The 19,959-nt window shown below is 34.6% G+C and overlaps 1 protein-coding gene across 1 annotated transcript in view; it reads left to right on the plus strand.

Moving 5' to 3' along the window:
* Nucleotides 1–19,959, plus strand: part of PCDH15 (protocadherin related 15) — a 990,428-nt gene that overhangs the window by 601,630 nt on the left and 368,839 nt on the right. The window contains exon 11 of the mRNA XM_077945583.1: nt 12,738–12,944. Within this exon, the coding sequence (XP_077801709.1) occupies nt 12,738–12,944 (207 nt within the window). The remainder of the gene's footprint in view (nt 1–12,737; nt 12,945–19,959) is intronic.

Below are 19,959 nucleotides of genomic sequence, written 5' to 3' on the forward strand. Positions count from 1 at the left end.
ACTCTAACAAAGTACAAAAGACTGGGTGGATTATGAACAACAGAAATATATTTCTCACTCTTCCGGAGACTGGCAATCCATGCTCAATATGGCGGGTTCTAGTTAGGTTCCTTTTCTGGGTTGCAGATTGCCAACTTCTGTTTGTATCTTCAGTTGGAGGAGAGAGGGTAAGAGAGCTCTCTGGGATACCTCTTGTAAGGACACTAATTACTTTTATGAGAGCTCTATTCTCATGATCTAATTACCTCTCCTAATTGCATTACATTGGGGATTAGGATTTCAATGTATGAATTTGGAGAGTTACAAATATTAAGTCCATTGCACACCACATCTCAGTTCAATAGGTTACTAAATAATATAATAAGTTTAACTTTTCTACCCCAATAGCCAGGTATCTAAGGTAAGGCAAAGTAAATTAAATGTCTCTTATACATTTTAGAGAAAATCATTCCACAGAAATTTCAGGCATTACTTGTTCTTAGTAATGAAGTAGCAATCTTTCCATGAATTTCCAAACAAACATTACAGTTTCTGAAATCAAGTGATCTTTGATACACTGGTGAGTGTTTATCTTTTAATTTTGTGTTCTCCTTTTTTTGTTAAACTTAGCAGATTGCCACATAAAGCATAATTTTTGTCATGATGTGTCATAGTGTCCAACTAACAAAAGGGGATATTATCAACTGGGTTAAAATTAGAGGGCCAAGAAGACTTTGGGAGAAAACTATGTTCCACGAGGCTCTCTATATAAGATCACTAATGTTTCTAATTAATGGTGAAGAAAATCCTTCATGTTAGGAAATTTGAGCATATCACTAAATAAGCGGGAATGGTTAAGACAAATGACTATATCTGTTTTACCTTAACTGTAACAGAGTAAGTAAATGAGCTCAGAGGTAGAATATGGAATTTAAACTGCCTAAGGATGAAGCGATGCACGTGGATAGAATTAAGGGATCAAATGCCAGAGAAGGCAGCTAAGAGTATCCTTCAGGTTTTCTGCTACAGTGTGACGTTGTACACCACCTCCCACCAGAGACTTCCTCCACTGGGTGCCTGATACCACATCCAATAACACATCATGAGAATGGCAACAATTTCATTCAGATAACATGCTGAAATACATCACAGAGGATGTAGAAGCTCAAAAAGAAGTCAATCTAAAAAACTTAACCTTTTAAAATTTTTGTCTTAATGAGTTAAGTTTAATCAAACAAAAATATTGCTGAAGATTAACACTACCATGACTAGGAAAGAATAAATAATACCAAAACACAAAACAAAGGAACAACAACAACAACAAAAACAGTATTTGTGTTTCTTCAGAAAGAACACTGTGTCTTTTTATTTTCTACTGGTTGGTCTCTAAAAATTCTAATTACTGACTTAAATTAATTAATTATTATGCCAATTATGGAAGCTAATAAAAGGAAAAGAAGTATGATGTCCTCGTCTCATACCGCTATTCATGCAGGAGCATTAGAACAGAAATAGAATGTAGCAGTTGAATATAGTGGCTGTCGAAATGCACAAACTGACAAAAGACAGAGGTGACATTTTACTTGGCCTTTTTTCTTCCTCACAAGGTGACCTGTAACTGCTTGAGAAGAAGAAAGGCAATTTATCCATTCTCATCAGAGTACCTTGCTTTTTGCCAAGGCCTTCTTGTCGGCAAAGGTCATCGTAAGAGTAGAACAGCAAGACCAAACGTTGTAAAATGTTCAAAGGAAAGCCACTTTCTGAACCCTTACCATGTCTCCCTACTCTGCCATCCCCACACACATAAACATCCTTAGCACTCTGCACATATGTTCCCAAGTAATCATTCTTCATAAGTTTCTTGATTCCACAGTAATAATGAAAAATGAAAGAGCATACTGAAAAACTTGTAGACTGAAACTCTTTGTTATTTTTTTGTCTCAAGAACAGTCTGGTAGGTGGAGGAACATTGACCTCTCACCCTCACTATCTTCTAGGTTCTGAAAAAATAACCGATTTAGATATAATTTTTATATTGATGAAGTTTTAAAACTTGCTTATTACAAAATGCATTATTCTAGTTGACTAATTCATAGAAGGTACTTTAGTGGGGTTTTCTCCTGGTTAAGAAAAAACTGGGAATCGGATCAGACTCCAGTGTAGGATAAGATGGCTTTGCTGGTTGCGGAGGCAAAAGGTAGGATAAAATAATAAAAATAAAACATAAGTTGGAAGATTCAGAGACAAAAGTGTTATCCCTTTCTCACTATCATAATTTTATATCTGGCTGACCTTGCTGTTTATACCCAAGATGATTTTCACGTTCCAAACACCAGCCAAATCGTTCAACATGTTGGTGATAAGTGAGAGTTTTCAGAATCTGTGGTCTTCCCCAGAGTGGCAAGGTTATTTTTTCTTTAAATCATTCAAAATTCCTTTAGTCATTCCAGTGTCGATTTATATCTCATGCTCTAAGCAAAAAGAAAGATTTTTATCACTGAAAGTTATACAAGAGATTTAAGGATTCATGTTTTCATTGTAACAAGTTATAAACAGAATGGGCATATTCTTACTTGAAGTGAAGATAGAAAGTATTTTATTGTATGAAAAATATTCCCTAGGTGTGAAATGTGTCAGTATTATTTCGTTGTGACATTACAAAGCTTTTTAAAGTATGTGCCTATATTCTATCTAGTGAAGTTATCTTTTTCTTTTTGTCATACAAAAAAATGTATTTGTTTCCAACCAAGAATGTATCTCCTGCTGTATAACCTTGCAAACAAACTGTACAGCATGCAACAGTTATTTATATTTTATCCCATGAAGATTATATGTTTTTGAATTTATTTATAAGTTTTTGAGTATGTTTAGTAATAGTAATAAATTGGCTTAGAGTCAAACTGATTTTGCATCCTTTAATTTTTAGAGTATTAAATTTTAAATAAAGGAGGCTTCTGTAGGTTTTAAGACAGTTAATTTTACAAGTAGGGTCAATAATCAATGGTATATTCTTATTTTTATTAGGATGGTGCAAACATAATTGCGGTGTTTGCCATTACTTTTAATGGCAAAAATCTAACAATTTTTAATTAGTTGATAATATGTTCTTTGATTCATGGAGCACAGGTTTTTCACAGTCATCTCTCCCTAAGACATTTTATACACACACACACACACACACACACACACACACACACACAAACGAAAAAAGGAAATATAATCTGATAACCTATTACCAATTACTGTTGCTTTGGACCCCTAGTTTTTGTAGAGCTTCAGTGAGCTGCAGGATCCTACAGAGAGTTCCCTTACATAAATGACTCTCCTCCATTCTGTTTCCAACTAAGTCCAAATTAAGAGACTTTGCTGAAAGTGAAGAAGAGTGATAATCTAGCCTTACGTAAAAGGCTAGAGCAGAGTTGGCCTCAGCTGCTCACCCCAGGCTTTTTTAGTGTAACAGCTACCTATAAGCCTGTGCGAGAAAAGCTAAAATGCCCGATCCAACTGATCCCAAACGACTACTGATTCTACATATCAGGACCATGGGATGTGGTCCTTTTGGAAAGGCAGACTTCAGGGCTATCCCTACAGAATCAAGATTTACATGTGATTTTCAGGATGCTAAATTTTAAGAGCAAATCATATATTAACATTACTTGAAAACTTAGGAAGATATGATAAAATTAAACTAATAAAGAAAACAAGTAAGCAATACAGCAAATACATGTCAAGTATTTTGGCTGAGCCCCTGGGAATCTGCTTTAACAATTACCTTGGATTATTTTAAGGCAGCAGATAAGAAGCAGGGCTTTGGAAACCACAGTGTTTGGGAAATACTAGTGGGAAAGTGCAAAAGGCCAAGTCTACTTTTGGGGTCTATCTTTAATGAATGCAGATGGTTGAAGAGGGGAGCATCTTTAATTTTCATGTATCTTTCATAATGCTGGTTTTCCATGTCACTTCCTAGAGCAGCCCTTATTAAATTAGCACTTGGACTTGAGTGCCCATATCCTAGTTTACTGTGATAGGAGAGGGAGGGATAGTCTAGGTACACTTTTTTGGGGAACAAGTTCATAGCTTATTTTTTTAGTAACATTTTAACTGAAATGCTGACATGCTACTGACATAGAGGAAAGTGTGTCTCTTGATGAATTTTCACAAAGTGAAGTTAATCATGTAACTAACAACCAGATTTTTGTTAAAAAAGATACCACAAACTTCCCATATGCCTCCTACACCTCCTCCTAGTCACTAATCAACTTGCCAACACCTGACACAACCACAAACTTCCGTTATAGGATTCTAACAGCATAAATTACTTTTTTCTTCTTCTTTGCAACATTTTATAATTGGATTAAATGTTGATGTTTTTAATCAGATTCTTAAGAGTTTTATCATTCCTTCTATTTTTCTTTACTGTAACCAACTCAGGAAGCATATGTTCCACAATCATATACTTTCCACCTGTGAAAAAGCTCAATGGCAATGAATTGTCTGCTAAAGGAAAATTTGAGACTTTTATTAACATTTTGATTTCAAAATAAAAGTACAAGTAATTCACAGTTGAATCCCAAGACAAACATGTCCAAATGTCAGTCTATTTGAAGGTTATACACTAATAATGTTATTGCCGAAAAAAATAAATTGGTTGAAAGCTTAAGTAAACATATTTTACCTGTCTAAAGTGATTTTTAAAATGTTAAGCAAATCCAATTTCTATCAATAAAGAAAGAGAGGATGTATAATTTAGCCCTTCAACAAAATTAACCAAAGTGAACAATCTTCTTTGTCTACTTGAGAGTTGAATTTAAAATTGAAAATAAAGCAATAAAGGGATATGCATGAATCATTGGTAGTTTGGTCGACTAGCCAGTTTTTCAGAATCATTCTCATATAAAGATAAATATGCAGCCTGTACCTTGCTGAGTGAAGAAACTTGGAAAAATTATACCCTTGTATATTGAAGGCTTTACTGAAGAACTGTTTAGCAAGAGGTGTGGTCTCCAGGAAGGGAACAGAGGAAGAAGAAAATTTTGAATTACATAGTAGCCTTATATCCTATGTTTAGAGTCATTAGCAACAGGAATGCACTATTACTCAGAACATTGTCATTATCTGCCTTCAGGGTACATTTTGTATGCATTTGTCTTTCTCTAACTAGACACCAGAAACCTTCTGTATGTCAAATTACCTTCGCTCTGCTTTTTGTTGTCAATCTGAGGTCCTTTTATTTAAAAATAATAAAGTAAAAATGGTGGCTTACACTCAAGACTATATTGATACTATGTATACACGTACATACATGCACACATACACCAACATACCTAAATTCTAATTAATTATGACTAATGGAATGCCAAGAGGATTTGACCATAACATATGAATAGTAGCTAATACTGAGTTTATTACTTGTAGAGTATTCCCACTGACATGCGAGCAATCCTTTGTAATGCTGGAGTCATATGACAATTTTCGTGTTGTTGAACCTACACAGTTGATAATTGTATAATTGTATGCAGTTTCAGTTACTAGACTCTAAGTCTTCTGGGTGACAACATTGGCTCTTGGATGCACTGTATTTTCCAGAGTTTTTACTCCAGATAATAATGACTATCCATTAGTAAAGACTGGTCCTCTTTACTAATCAATAGGGCTGAAAAGAAAGATTCTCCAACAATTGGAGTTTGAGTAGCCACACCCAGAATGATGTCTGTCAAAGTACATGCTGCTCACATTATAACCACCATAGAGAGTTTGATAAAAATGGAGATTCCTTGCCTCTAACACCAACATATGAACCAGAATCTGTGGATTGGGTATGGGAATCTGCCTTTTTTTTTTTTTTTCTTGTTGCTCAGGCTGGAGTGTAATGGCACAATTTTGGCTCACTGCAACCTCCGCCTCCTGGGTTCAAGCGATTCTTCTGCCTCAGCCTCCCGAGTAGCTGGCATTACAGGCATGCAGTGCCGCACCCGGCTAATTTTGTATTTTTAGTAGAGACAGGGCTTCTCTATGTTGGTCAGGCTGGTCTCAAACTCGCTGCCTCTGGGGATCCACCTCAGCCTCCCAAAGTGTTAGGATTACAGGCGTGAGCCACCGCACCCGGCCCAGGGAATCTGCTTCTTATTAGGCCTTCCATTCTATTCTTATGCACATCAGAATTTGAAAATGATTGCCTTGTGTGGTTGCCATGATTTTTAACGTTTATCTGTCCCTTACCTCTGGTGAAAAGAGAATGCCATTTGTTTTCCTTACCCACTCCCTCCATCCTTTATTCCCTCTTTTTCTTCCTCCCTCCCTCTTTTTTTTCTTTTCCTAAGATATCTAATGTTTGCAAAAATTGGCCAAGCAGATTCTAAGAACTAGGTGTTAAAAGCTATAGTTCAGTAAGTAAAGCAAGTAAATTAAATTAATAAATTAAAATGTGTTAAGTGGAATGTAAGAGTACACACAGTCGAAATCATGCTAAAGTCCTCAATTTGCCTCATTCTGACAGTAAAATGTATCTAAGCCATGTGTTAAGAGCAAAGTCACAACAAACATCTCATTCTTTAAGCCACTGTCCATTTAAAAAATCATATAAATAGGCCTTTTTGCATAAGTATTATATGTAAATGCATAAACTTTCTGTAAGATTATACGTTATTCTGTTCACAGCACCGTCCCTATAGAGATGGAATCATAATTGATAATTGAGGGGGCTGGGTGAGGTCCATTCATAAGACTGGTAAGAATGTGCATCAGTATCAATTACCCATAGGTAAACTTGCAGATATCACAAACCTTTAAAATGCGGGAATAGAGACATTCTGTAATCTAAAGTGTTCATGTTGTACATTCACATTAATTAATTTCTACTTTGTGTATGTTCACACACACACACACACACACACACTGAAAAAAATCCATAAATATCTATGAAATGTGAATTAGAATGATGTCACATTCACTTAATTTAAAAAAATATTTAATGTAAAGCCTATTAAAATTAAAAATACAGAAAAGTAAAAATAAGTATATATTTGAGCTTCTTCCATATACCAGGGATTGTCTGAAATTTTAGCAGTGAATGAAACAGATACATTTACAGTATTTATGCTCATGGAATTTAAAAATCTAATGAAAAATGAGGTTCAGACTAATTACAAGAAAAGTTTAGGTTTTCAATAGCATTGGATGATGGAATTTACTATACATGCAATATGATTATATTTCTATTTTTTACATGCTATAAATACAGAAAAATATTTCATAAATTTATAACATTAGCCAAATTAAAATGTAGTACTACCTTAACTTTGAAAATTGCAATATTTATCTTTAATATTTAAGTAGGGTAAGACCATAATTTGCTACATTGATATAAGACCGTTTTTTCATCTCAAGTTTACTAACAGAATATTTCTTGGCATATATAATCTACTAATACTGTATTGTGAAATGAGAAGATGGAACTTCAAATTCAATTTTCAAAAAACTGGTTTTCACTTTTTCCACATCTATCACCTGAAGCAAGAGGTGACTTCAAGTTTCTTGTTTTCTGTACCTGTAAGTATGTAGCTGCCATTAAAGCGGGAAAGACTATGAGTGTAGGAGGTTCATGGAGGGTAATCAGAATTTCATTTTTGCAGGCATTTATATCTGAAATGTCTGTTAGATATTTAAGCAGTGTTATGAAGTACAAAGTTGGATATGGATTGTGGAATTCAGAGGACAAGCCCGGGTTGGAGATTAAAATTAGGAGTCATAATAGTACTGACATTTTTAATGCTATGAGATTAGACTAGATGAGCAAGGGAGTGAGTATAAAGAAAAGATGAATAACACCTCACTTCTGGGCCACTCCAAAATTAAGAAGTAGGGGAGAAAAAGGGAAACCACCAAAAGAGAATGAGAAAACATGGATAGTAAGATAGGAAGAGAACAGAGAAGCTGTTGCCATGAAAGGATAGTGAATAATGTTTAAATGCTGAAGATAGGTCAAGTAAGATAAGGACTGAAAATAAATATTGCTTTTAGCAATGTAAAAAACACTGGTGATTTTGACAAAAGCAGCTGGCTTTGAGTGGCTGAGGCAAAAGTATGATTGAAGTGGATTTAAGAAAACTTGGGAGGGTGAGTACAGACGAAGGTGAGAACTTGAGATCTAAGAAGTGGGAGTTGAGCAATAAGAACACATGAACACAGGGAAGGGAACATCACACACCAGGACCTGTCAAGGGTGGGGGCCTAGGGAAGGGATAGCATTAGGAGAAATGCCTAATGTAGATGATGGGTTATTGGGCGCAGCAAACCACCATGGAACGTGTATACCTATGTAACAAACTTGCACGTTCTGCACGTGTATCCCAGAATTTAAAATACAAAAAAAAAAAGTGGGCTCTGTAGATGAACAATAAATAATTCCTGGAAAACATGATTTCTTTCTTATGTCTTACAATTTATTTAAATGATAAATAATTTGATAAGCTTTGCCATTATCTTTTTTAAATTGTTGAATCTACTTGAAAGGTTTCATATTAGAGACTATGAAATTGTTAAATTGTTTGCCACCGGTTAGCAAGAGCAAAGTTATTCTGTAGTCTCAGTCCTCTATTACAAGGTGCTCAGAAATTATCAGTATTTCCTTTTTTTAATATTGAAAATGGTTTTTCTTTTTCAGTGTTTGCCTTCCAAAGTAACAAAATAGTGTGCTTTTTATACTTCATTATTTTTTGGCTTTAGTTTTACTTCGGTCTCGTTACTGTAAATGAGACCCATGCCCAGACTCTTTTCAAACAAAACCCTAGCATTTAAATATAATGTTTAACTCACGACCATAGACTCTGTAGATATAAATAAGGTTACCTTATGAAAATAAATGATTTTTAAAATACCACCTTGTTTCAATTGAGCTGTTTTTAAAATATTTCTCATTTCATCCACCATGGATTTCAGGGGAACAGAATAATTCAGATTTTTGAGAACCCTTATTTATATGTAAGAAAAGATAATTGGATCAGAGTTTTGATGCATGGACCCACTAAAGAGCAAAGTATATTATTATTATTATTATTATTATTATTATTTAAATTCGACATTTTAACTCTTACTTAACAGAAGTATTTATCACAATATTTTTTCCTACTACTAATTTGTCCAATCTATCTTGTTTTTCAATATTCATTTGCAGTCTATAAATTTGAGAAACATTTGAGGAATCTTCCTGTGTAGACTCTTAAAAATCGGGAGACTTGAGTCTAGCTAGGCCCATGCTCTGTATGTTACTTACAACCTATGTGGCTTTGAATGTAAAACTAACCTTTCTTTTTTCCATCAGTTCAAAAATATACATTTTCACATCTGGACAGATAAATGACATAAAGAAAGTGGGCTTTGGAGACAGATATCTGGTTAGCAAATTGAAACACCTCAAATAAAATATATAGTAGCAATCCAAAAATATTAATCATTATTAACACTAAACTAATATTAGAGTAAAAATAGGCAGAACCTTTATATGTTATTTCTGTAGATATGAGGAAGTTAAGAATTAGATTATTTTCATAGATCTAATTTGAATTTTATTTCTCTTTTCATTGAGTCACTTTGTTTTCATCATGCAAATAATACATATTTTTACTGGCTTCACAGTTGGCAGTAAAAACTAACGACATATGATCTGAATGTAAAATGTAAGCTTATTTCATTATTATACAATTTTGCTTTTTTCATCCTCCTCACCACCTATATATTGTGTGTGTTTGTGTGTGTTCATTGGGGAAAGAGGAAAAATTATAGAATTTATGACTTTTCAAAGCATTATTTTGTCCTGGATATGACATGCTGGTTATTAGAATAATTAGATCTAAAAGAAAGATAGAGAGATAAGAGAGAAAAAAATCTGTTCACAGTGCCTTGCATGTATGAACTGCTCTGAGCCTGTAAGAGTGAAGCAGAGGATTTCTGCTTAAATCATTTCAGGGTCATTGGGTTGGATGCCCATATGGACCAATTAGTTTTAAACAGTGAAAAAACAATGTTTTCCAGGCATAGACTGTACCTCTTGCCCTGGTCAGTTGTCTCCAGAAAGTCTGATGTATGCCACAGAGGGAACTCCTAAAAGAACATCCATGGCTCAGCACAAATTAATCACAACTGCTGGATGCAGAAAGACCTCATCCATACTGATGGTGTTAGCAGCATGCCTGCTTATGTGCGATGGATACATAATTCCAGACAGGACCAAACGTTATTCCAGTACTGTTCTTAATGCAGAGCAGGATCTCAAAGCATTTTGTGCCATGGACTAATTGGACATTCTGCTGCCAAATGAAAAGTTAAATGCATAAGAAAATCTATGTAATATTACTAAGAAAATGTAGCATATTATTTAATTAGAGATATCAATATATTAAAAATCAAATATAAGGTTTTTTAATCAATGCATTATGTGACATTACCTCCCTATGGGTTTATTAATTACCATAATTTCACATTAGTAATTGGCATAAATAATATTTCAACAAATCTTCAATATAAATAATATGAAGGAAAATATATTGTGATATTTCTTGGTGAAATGTCAGCAATCCCTAACAATATCACTGTAGTTTGTTACCTACCTTTTTAACAGATGAAAATGTTAAATTATTATTAGAAGGAAGTGAAAAATTGTCTTCTGGAGACCGAATTTCTTTCCTCACGTTTTAACAGAGATCTCTAGCTGAGCTACTTATAGAGTACTGTCGCTATCTGTCTAGAAAAGCACACTAGAGTTTAATATCAAATATTTTATTTTCATTTTAATTGATTTCAAAATACAACTGTTCTTATAATGGGGAAAACATAGCAACAAAAATTAAAGACAGTTTGAATTCATTTTAATAAATGTATATGCTATTAAATTATATCCATGTTTTCTCATAAAAGTTGGAGGAGATTTTCTAGAAGTCAATTGTGATGAAATCTTCCTTTAAATTAAACCTTCCAATACACATATAATACAATATATATATTTTTAAAAACAGAAACTCTATGGACAGCATTTTCCTATTCACAGCATACCATGCAGAGATTTTCTAAGAAAATGTATCAGAAATATGGCCGGGCGCGGTGGCTCAAGCCTGTAATCCCAGCACTTTGGGAGGCCGAGAGGGGCGGATCACGAGGTCAGGAGATCGAGACCATACTGGCTAACCCGGCGAAACCCCGTCTCTACTAAAAAAATACAAAAAAACTAGCCAGGAGAGGTGGTGGGCACCTGTAGTCCCAGCTACTCGGGAGGCTGAGGCAGGAGAATGGCGTAAACCCGGGAGGCGGAGCTTGCAGTGAGCTGAGATCTGGCCACTGCACTCCAGCCTGGGCGACAGAGCGAGACTCTGTCTCAAAAAAAAAAAAAAAAGTATCAGAAATAGAAATTTTTATCAATTTCTTAAACTTAATGGGAGAAAAGAAAATTTATACATAAGAATGTTAATTTTACTTGAAAAAACATTTCTAGTTAATACTGAAATTCCACAGTTTCTATAATATTACAATTAAATTTATTATTTCTGTTCTTTTAGGACGCTTTTGGGGACATTCAGTGGGCAATAAATATAACTTCAATCTCTTAATTTTATATAGAATTATGAATTATTTGGGAATTATCTATGTTTCTTTAGGCTGCAATAACAAAACATCATAAGCTGGATGGCTTATAAACAAGGAACATTTATTTTTCACAGTCCTGGAGGCTGGAAATTCCAAGAGTAAGACACTTGTAAATTTGGTTTCTGGTGAGGGTCCACTTCCTCATAGAGGGTGCTACCTCCTTACTGTGTTCTCATGTGGTGTGAGGCAGGAAAAAGGAGCTCTCTAGACCCTTTTGTATAAGGGCATTAACCCCATTAATGAAGGCTCTGCCCTCACCACCTTACCACCTTCCAAATGCCACAACTCTTAATATCATCACCTTTGGGGTTAAAATTTAAACTGATGAATTTGGGGGGTACAGCAGCATTCAGACCATAGCAGAAATTTAAACATTAGCGTAAAATGAGAAGACACAGAAGAGACAAAGTCTATACGTATAGTTCTTTCTTTGTGTTACTTTTTTCTTTTCTGCCTTTTATTTAAATATTTTATCAACAGTACACTCAAGTATCTCCATTTGTAATTTTCTGACTAAATGTATTTAAACACAATTACCTCTCCTACTGTATTCAATAAAAATTACAATAATTTGGCCGGGCGCAGTGGCTCACGCCTGTCATCCCAGTACTTTGTGAGGCTGAGGCGGGCGGACCACGAGGTCAGGAGATGGAGACCATCCTGGCTAACATGGTGAAACCCCGTCTCTACTAAAAATACAAAATATTAACTGGACGTAGTGGTGGGCACCTGTAGTCCCAGCTACTCAGGAGGCTGAGGCAGGAGAATGGGGTGAACCTGGGAGGCGGAGCTTGCAGTGAGCCTAGAACGCACCACTGCATTCCAGCCTGGGTGACACAGCAAGACTCCGTCTCAAAAAAAAAAAAAAAAAAAAAAAAAAATTAAATAATTTATTACAGTGATTTTTAAAAATATACACTGGGTTTTAAAACACAAGGCTGAAGCAATTAAGCCTCTCTGGATTTTCATTTCCTCATTTATATTTTCTAATGGCCCTTTAAAGTATTTTTTCCTCATGGAATGATATTAGTTAAAAAGAGAACCCTATATATTGCATGAAAAGTGAAACTCCAAAAAGATAGCATAACATATACTTTTTAAATCTCTTTTCTTTTTAATTTTAGGCTGAACAAGACAATGGTCATCCTCTTCCTGCCTTTGCCAGTCTACACATTGAAATACTGGATGAAAACAATCAAAGCCCATATTTTACAATGCCCAGTTACCAAGGCTATATCCTGGAATCTGCCCCAGTGGGAGCAACCATTGCGGACAGTCTCAATTTGACCTCACCTTTAAGAATAGTAGCTCTGGACAAGGACATAGAAGATGTAAGTTAAATACATATTTTGCTCTTGTTTGTGTAACAAATCTCATGTTATATTTCCATTAATGGGAAATATGACAAAGATACGGCTACTTAAACTAGAGAAGAGAGAATTAAGTCACTATAAGTGAGTTCTAGTATCATAATTTAATTCCAAAACAAGGATATTTTTAAAAAGTATCTTTGAATTCAATAACTAGTCCTTTTCAGCTTGCAGATATTCAGTATACGTAAGAAAATGAATATTTTACTTGATGTTTATTAAACGACGAGGGCAATATTTTTATTAACATATGTTGAGAACTGTTTCATATAATTGCTGATAAAGCAAAAATAGTGGTGTTACTACATGAGTAAAAAATCATGAAAGCACCCCTAGATTGTGATTCTGAGAGTCTTTTCTTCAAGTCTGAGGGCATCATTATGAAATAAAATATATTTGAGACAGCTGACCCAATCATAATTCTGCCAGTGACTCTGTGGATGCTAACACTTCACACATCATTGTCATTTGTTTTTCTGGCACTCACACTATTTACATGAGTGGGAAATGGTCCAGGCTGAGCAAATCAGAACACTTTACCTCCTTAGCCAGAGTCAATGTTATAAAGGGACAGAAAATCTATACCAGGCTAGCCAGAATCCTCCCGGGAATTTACAATGGAGAACAGAAGGGCTGAAAGACTTTGGCATCATGTGTTAGAGAAGTGGAAATGAATCTGAAGCCTTTGTAGCCACATTTGCTGACATCATGAGAAAGCCAGTTATCAGCGGGAGAGAATGAAGCCTGAGAGATACACACAGAAAAGAGACTCCCATTGAGTCCCTGTCTTTTAAGTTGTAAGTTCCCCAGAGGTATTCTAATTCGCGAAGATTTTCCTTTGAGTTTGTGAACTACCACAGTATCCTCACTGCAAAAATATGTATACATATGTTTTGTGTATATATAGAGAGAGATATATAGATATATACACAGGTATACATATACAGAGATAGACAGATAGATAGAGATATAAATATATACACAGGTATACATACACGCACACACACACATACATATATATATATATATATATATATATATATATATATAACAGCAAGTAAGAAATCCAACTGTGTTTGGATTATAAACATAACTATTTGTAAAAGATAGTTGGATTTCTTACTTGCTGTTATATAAGTCTTGACTCAGCCATTTCTCCGTTAACAGTGCTTGCTCTTAGATAGAACTTTTTGTGATGATGGAACTACTGTGTAACTGTACTGTCCAATATAGTAGCCTCCAGCCTTATATAGCTATTGAGTACTTAAAATTTAAATGGACTGAAAACATAACTTTTAAATTTTGCTTAATATTAATGAAATTAAATATAAATACTCACGTGCCACTCATAAGGCAGCAGTGCTCTAGAATGTTCCCTAATATCTCATTACACATAGCTTTATAATCACTTTAGGAAATTGGGAAGGTACTTTCAGATTTTTTTTTTCTCTTTCCAAACAAATTTTGTAACACTACGCAGAGGATATGACAATTCTTGTGGGCACTCCACCTTTGCTTTGTTTTCTTCTTCCATTCCAGCTTTTTTTTTTTTTAATCTTTCCTGGTCTCTCACATTTAGTGTCTTCTTAAACCACAAGTTTTAACAATATCTAACTGTCATTGAGTTCTCAGTACATGTCAAACAATACAGTAAATATGTTTTTCTTGCATTAATTCCCTTAAATTTCACAACAAACATAATAGATGCAATTATCCATATTTCAGAAAGGGACATTAAAGCTAGTTTAAATGCTTTACCATGATCAGAGAGTTAGTAAATAGTAGAGATGGACCTTAAACCAAGGTTTATGGAAAACAATGTTCTCAATTTTAAGCACTCTATATTTTATATACTTTGATCATAGTTTGACTATAATGATAGCTGAAGAATGCTCTAGGTTCTTTTCCTAGAAAAGTGAACACATTAATCCATATACAGTTTCATATGCCAATCAAGAGAATTTAGGGATTCTCTGATGTACAGTGAGTTTCATGAGTCACAGGAAAAAAGTCTTTACTGAATCCCCACTAGAAAACAAGTAAAGTCACCTTAAAAACATTAATCCAGGCTGAGCAAATATATTCTGTAGATCTAATAATGTCCCACAACTTTTAGTGCAGATTTTGCTTTTCAGTTGAATACATACTCATATTTGATGTAGTGACTAATCAACTTGAAAGTGTACGACAGCTTAGGTCATAACTGAATAGATATGTGGTTAGAAAAATATTAATTTATCTTAATAGGTAGGTGGTTAGAAAAATGTAAATCTTAAAGTTATGTAGTTGTAAGTTTACACGATAGCAAAATTTATGTATTTATACTTTCTCAGTGTGTTCATATTATCTAATGGTTACACACTAAGCCATATGTTTGCCTGTGTGTCCCCATACTTGTCTGGATTGTCTGTTCACTTCTAAATTACAAATGTTAAAATTGTGTTCCAAGTAACTTTGTAAAACACAGTAGTACTCACAGGGCATTGATGAAATAAAGTGGAGAGAGCTCAGGGTTCTAAAACCTTTGGGGAACACTACTTATAATTCAACTCTTGGAGATTTACCATGCCAGTTAGTCTGTGACATGCTCTGAGGTGTTTTTAAGGTATGTCTTCTTGGGGGCTTGGGCTTTGGATTTAGACAGATCTTGGCTTGACTCCTGGTTCCGTCATTTAATAGCTGTATAACATTGTGAGTTTCATACTCATCTGGTACCCGCTCTTGTCCAGTCATCTATATGGTAGCAATCATTGCTGCCTTGGCATGTGTCTTTTGTGGGGACTGGCAGGAAAGGGCATGGAGAGAAAATTTCCCTGAGATGATGCCATGTACATGGAGAGTGACATGCTTCATAACTTTTGTAAAAGTGTCAAGAAATTAATCGGTATAGCTGATCATTTGTTTATTACTTAGACTCACCCTCTTTCTAAAATAATATATGGTGAGTGACTGTCATCAGGTGTTCAGAGAGTGAACAATTATGCCTAGTCCCCTAGTAATAAAAGTTTTAAAAATATCATATGTAGTTTCTGTATATAAAATATAAACAAGCTCATAGAATATTAGAAATAGTTTAAACTTCCAATACTATATGAAATCTTCTCCTAAAACCCATTTCCCAGAAATTGCTACATGTTTTATTATGGTATGCAACCTAGAAACCTAGAAGTCTTGCTTGATTTTTATGTTTTCTTTATTCACCACAACTAAGAAATCTTCTAGATCTTCCTATTTTGTCCCCAAATTATTTATTTAATCTCTTTTCCTCTCTCTATCCTTATAAGCATCACCTTATTGGTATGTTATTAGAATTACTTCCTGATGTTCTTGTTCTCTTGATTTCATACTCAAATCTATCTTCTGCAGGGCCATTAGAGTGATTTATTCAAAAACTCAAATCTAACATGTAACTATATCCTTCCTTCCTCCCTCCCTCTCTTCTTTCTTTCTCTCTTTCTTTTCTTCGTTTTTCTTTTCTTTTTTCTTTTCTCTTCTTTTCTTTCTTTCTTTCTTTCTTTGTCTCTTTCTTTTTCTCTCTTTCTCCTTCCTTCCTTCCTTCTTTCTTTCTTTCTTTCTTTCTTTTTCTTTCCTCCCTCCGTCCCTTCTTTCCTTCCTTCCTTCCTTCCCTCCTTCCTTCCTTCTTCTTTGTTTTCTTTTCCTTTCTTTTCTTTCTTTTGACAGAGTCTCTCTCTGTCACCCAGGCTGGAGTGCAGCATCACGATCCAGTCTCACTGCAACCTCTACCTCCCTGGTTCAGTGATTCTCCTACTTCAGCCTCCAGAGTAGCTGGGATTACAGGCTTGTACCACCATGCCCAGCTAATTTTTTTGTTTGTTTGTTTGCATTTTTACTAGAGACAGGGTTTCACCATGTTGGCCAGGTTGGTCTGGAACTCCTGATCTCAAGTGATCCACCCACCTTGCTGGGATTTACGGGCATGAACCATGGCATCTGGCCCACATTTCTATCTGATATAGTTTTATGACACTTATTCCTCTAGAGAAGAAATTTAAGCTCAGGCAGTTTTCTGTATCTTGATACCTGAGCATGTTTGCAGCCTGAATCTTGGAAACTTCCTAATTCACCTATAATATTTGGCAACTGCTTGTAGTTTCTTGCATGTGCCAAGCTACATCTTTTTTGCTCATTACGTGTTCTAGGCTTTGAAATCTTTCATCTGTTGCACAGACTGGCTTGGATAACATACTCAGTGTTTAGAGCTCACCTCAGGCATTCCTTCATTCAAGAATCTTTCCACAGTATTCATTATCCAATTTTAGTTGCATGCCCCCCTCAGTGCATTTCTCTAATTCTATACTTCCAACTTGAAAATAATATCTTTCTCCCTCATGAGTTTACATCTGTTCAGAATAGGTCCTATATCTTAGCAACTTTTGTATCCTGAAAAACTAACACAGTTTCCAGCACTTAATAGGGTTTAGAAACTCTTCAATAAACTCATAAATCCAGTCATTATTGAATTAATGAGGATATCTAATATATGCTTCAAAAATCCTAATGATGTTGCATTAAATATTTCACATGGTGGCCCATCCCATGTCTGAACAATTCTAATTCTTAGAAAACTGTTCCTCATACTGAGTTGAAACCAGTTTTCTTGTGATTCATCCATTATTCCTTAAAACTTCCATTTGCTCGCACACAAAATAAATCTGTGAAATAGTCATTCATATATTAGAAGGTGGATTTATGTCCTGATTCATCTGTTTTTTACAGACTGAGCACCCTTTATTTTTATAAAGTAAATTAGTTCATTTCTGGGATTTTCAAAATATCTGTATTATCAAGAGAAAACTTTAAAGCCTTTTTAGTTTATGGGCATGAATTTTACTACAAGGTAAAATCATGCCGCTCTCGGCTGGGTGTGGTGGCTCACTCTTGTAATCCCAGCACTTTGGGAGGGTGAGGCTGGAGGATTGCTTGAGGCCAGGAGTTCCAGACGAGCCGAGGCTGCATACGGAGATGCAGTCTTTACAAAAACAAACAAAAAACTTAGCCAGGCATGATGGTTCATGCTTGTAGTCTCACTAATTGGGAGGCTGAGGCAGAAGGATCACTTGAGCCCACGAGTTTGAGGCTGCAGTGAGCCACGATTGCACTACTGCACTGCGGACTAGATGACAAATTGGGAACCTAACTCAACAAAATAAACAAAATTCTGTTGCTTTTGAGTGTCAGAATTAGTGACAATGATCATTATAGGGATAAACTCTTTGAGAGAGAGAGAGAGCGTACCACTTCATACAATATCAGCGTAGTATTAGAGATTAAGCCTCAAATATAAAAGTGGAAGTTGTCATTGCAGGGGTGGGCTCTCAATAGTTGCTTCAAACATAGCTATTCCAGATGGTAAATGCCAAGAAGGGGATACGTTTGGATCCATTTGCTTAAAATTTAGGTTGCATTTTTCCCTTTAATTTAGTGGAAAGTGAATCATGTTTTAAGAAACAGTAGCCAGGAATGTGAGTTGTGATAGTATTCACAGTGTAGATTTTAAGTAAGAAAGAATCCCGAGGGCCACAGTAATACTTAAAAGGAAGGAAAGAAAAATATTTGCACCAGTGTGCCTTTTTTATAGCTATACAGATGTATTCACATACATACATATATATATATATACACACACACACGCATGTATACATATATGAATCATATCGGTTTATACAGTATGGATTTTAGGGTACTTGTACCACATCATAATTTCAAAATAACCCACAATATAAGTAGAATAGGTAAGGCAAAGGTTTTAAGAGACATATCTGAGTCCACCAGGTTTTCAGTGTCAGAGGTGCTAAAAATTGATTATTGAATTCTGATCGTAAAAAAATGACAAGAAATAATAATCAATAAAGATTACCCATTCGGCTTGTAAAAAGATACTTATTAATTTTTAATTTCATATAAATTTGTTCCCCTGCATAAAGTTACTTTAATATAAAGAGGTATCTTGGATATTTAATTCAATATACTCATAAAGCAGTATTTATATGCTTCATAAATATTGTTATTCCATTATATGTGGGTCACAATACGAATAGAATAATTGTATACTCTGAAAACAGTTGTCAGTCTAGTGTGCTGGAAGTGGTTTGCTTTTTCTTCATGTGTGCGGTTGTGATCATTTACATTTACAATATTTATTTCATGTTTAATTTGCAAATAGGTTCCACCCAGTGGAGTTCCTGTAGGTACTAGGTGTTAAGCTTGTGATTGTTCTTTTGTTAATTGCTGTGGTTTATTTCCTTGTTCTTTTTCCTCTTTACTAAAACATGTAGCTTTAATTCATTATCATTTATAAGGATATTTTCAAATACTTTATATAAATGTAAATATACTTTATTGGTTTAAAATTTAAAAATATTTTAAAATTAAAAAAGGTAAAAATATTTATATAATCTATTGGTTATAATACTATGAAATTTTGTAAAATCCAAATTTAATTGTCAACTGAGACAAAGACTGCTTAATTACTAATGTTTTCTCAGTCCACAACAAATATTGATGATTTATCATGACATTCTTTGTAAAACATTGTAAGTTTGAAATTGAATTTTTTTGAACTAAATACTCAGGCAACTACTATCAAGTAATTAAAACTGGCTGAGGAGATACATTTTTTGGTCATTTTTCTCTTATACTTTGTCATCTATATGTATGCTTATATATATGCATGCATATATATGTGCACATGTCTATACATGGCTGTGTTGTATGTGCCTATATATGTGCATGCATATAGTCTTGTGTGTTTGTGATATATTTATTCCCATTAGAAACCCCAAGTTGGTGTTTAAACAGTAGACTCTCATATTTGAACATAGTTTTATATGATAGAATGTTTGTTTATTTTGCATTCATATGTTTACCCGTGTGTTTGTGTATGCATTTACTTTTGCATTTTTTTCTGCTTTTATGTGTGCATGTCAGAGCTTATTTTATACTCTTAAAAAATAAG

Source organism: Macaca mulatta, chromosome 9, assembly GCF_049350105.2.
Source record: "Macaca mulatta isolate MMU2019108-1 chromosome 9, T2T-MMU8v2.0, whole genome shotgun sequence".
NCBI classification, from domain to species: Eukaryota; Metazoa; Chordata; class Mammalia; order Primates; family Cercopithecidae; genus Macaca; species Macaca mulatta.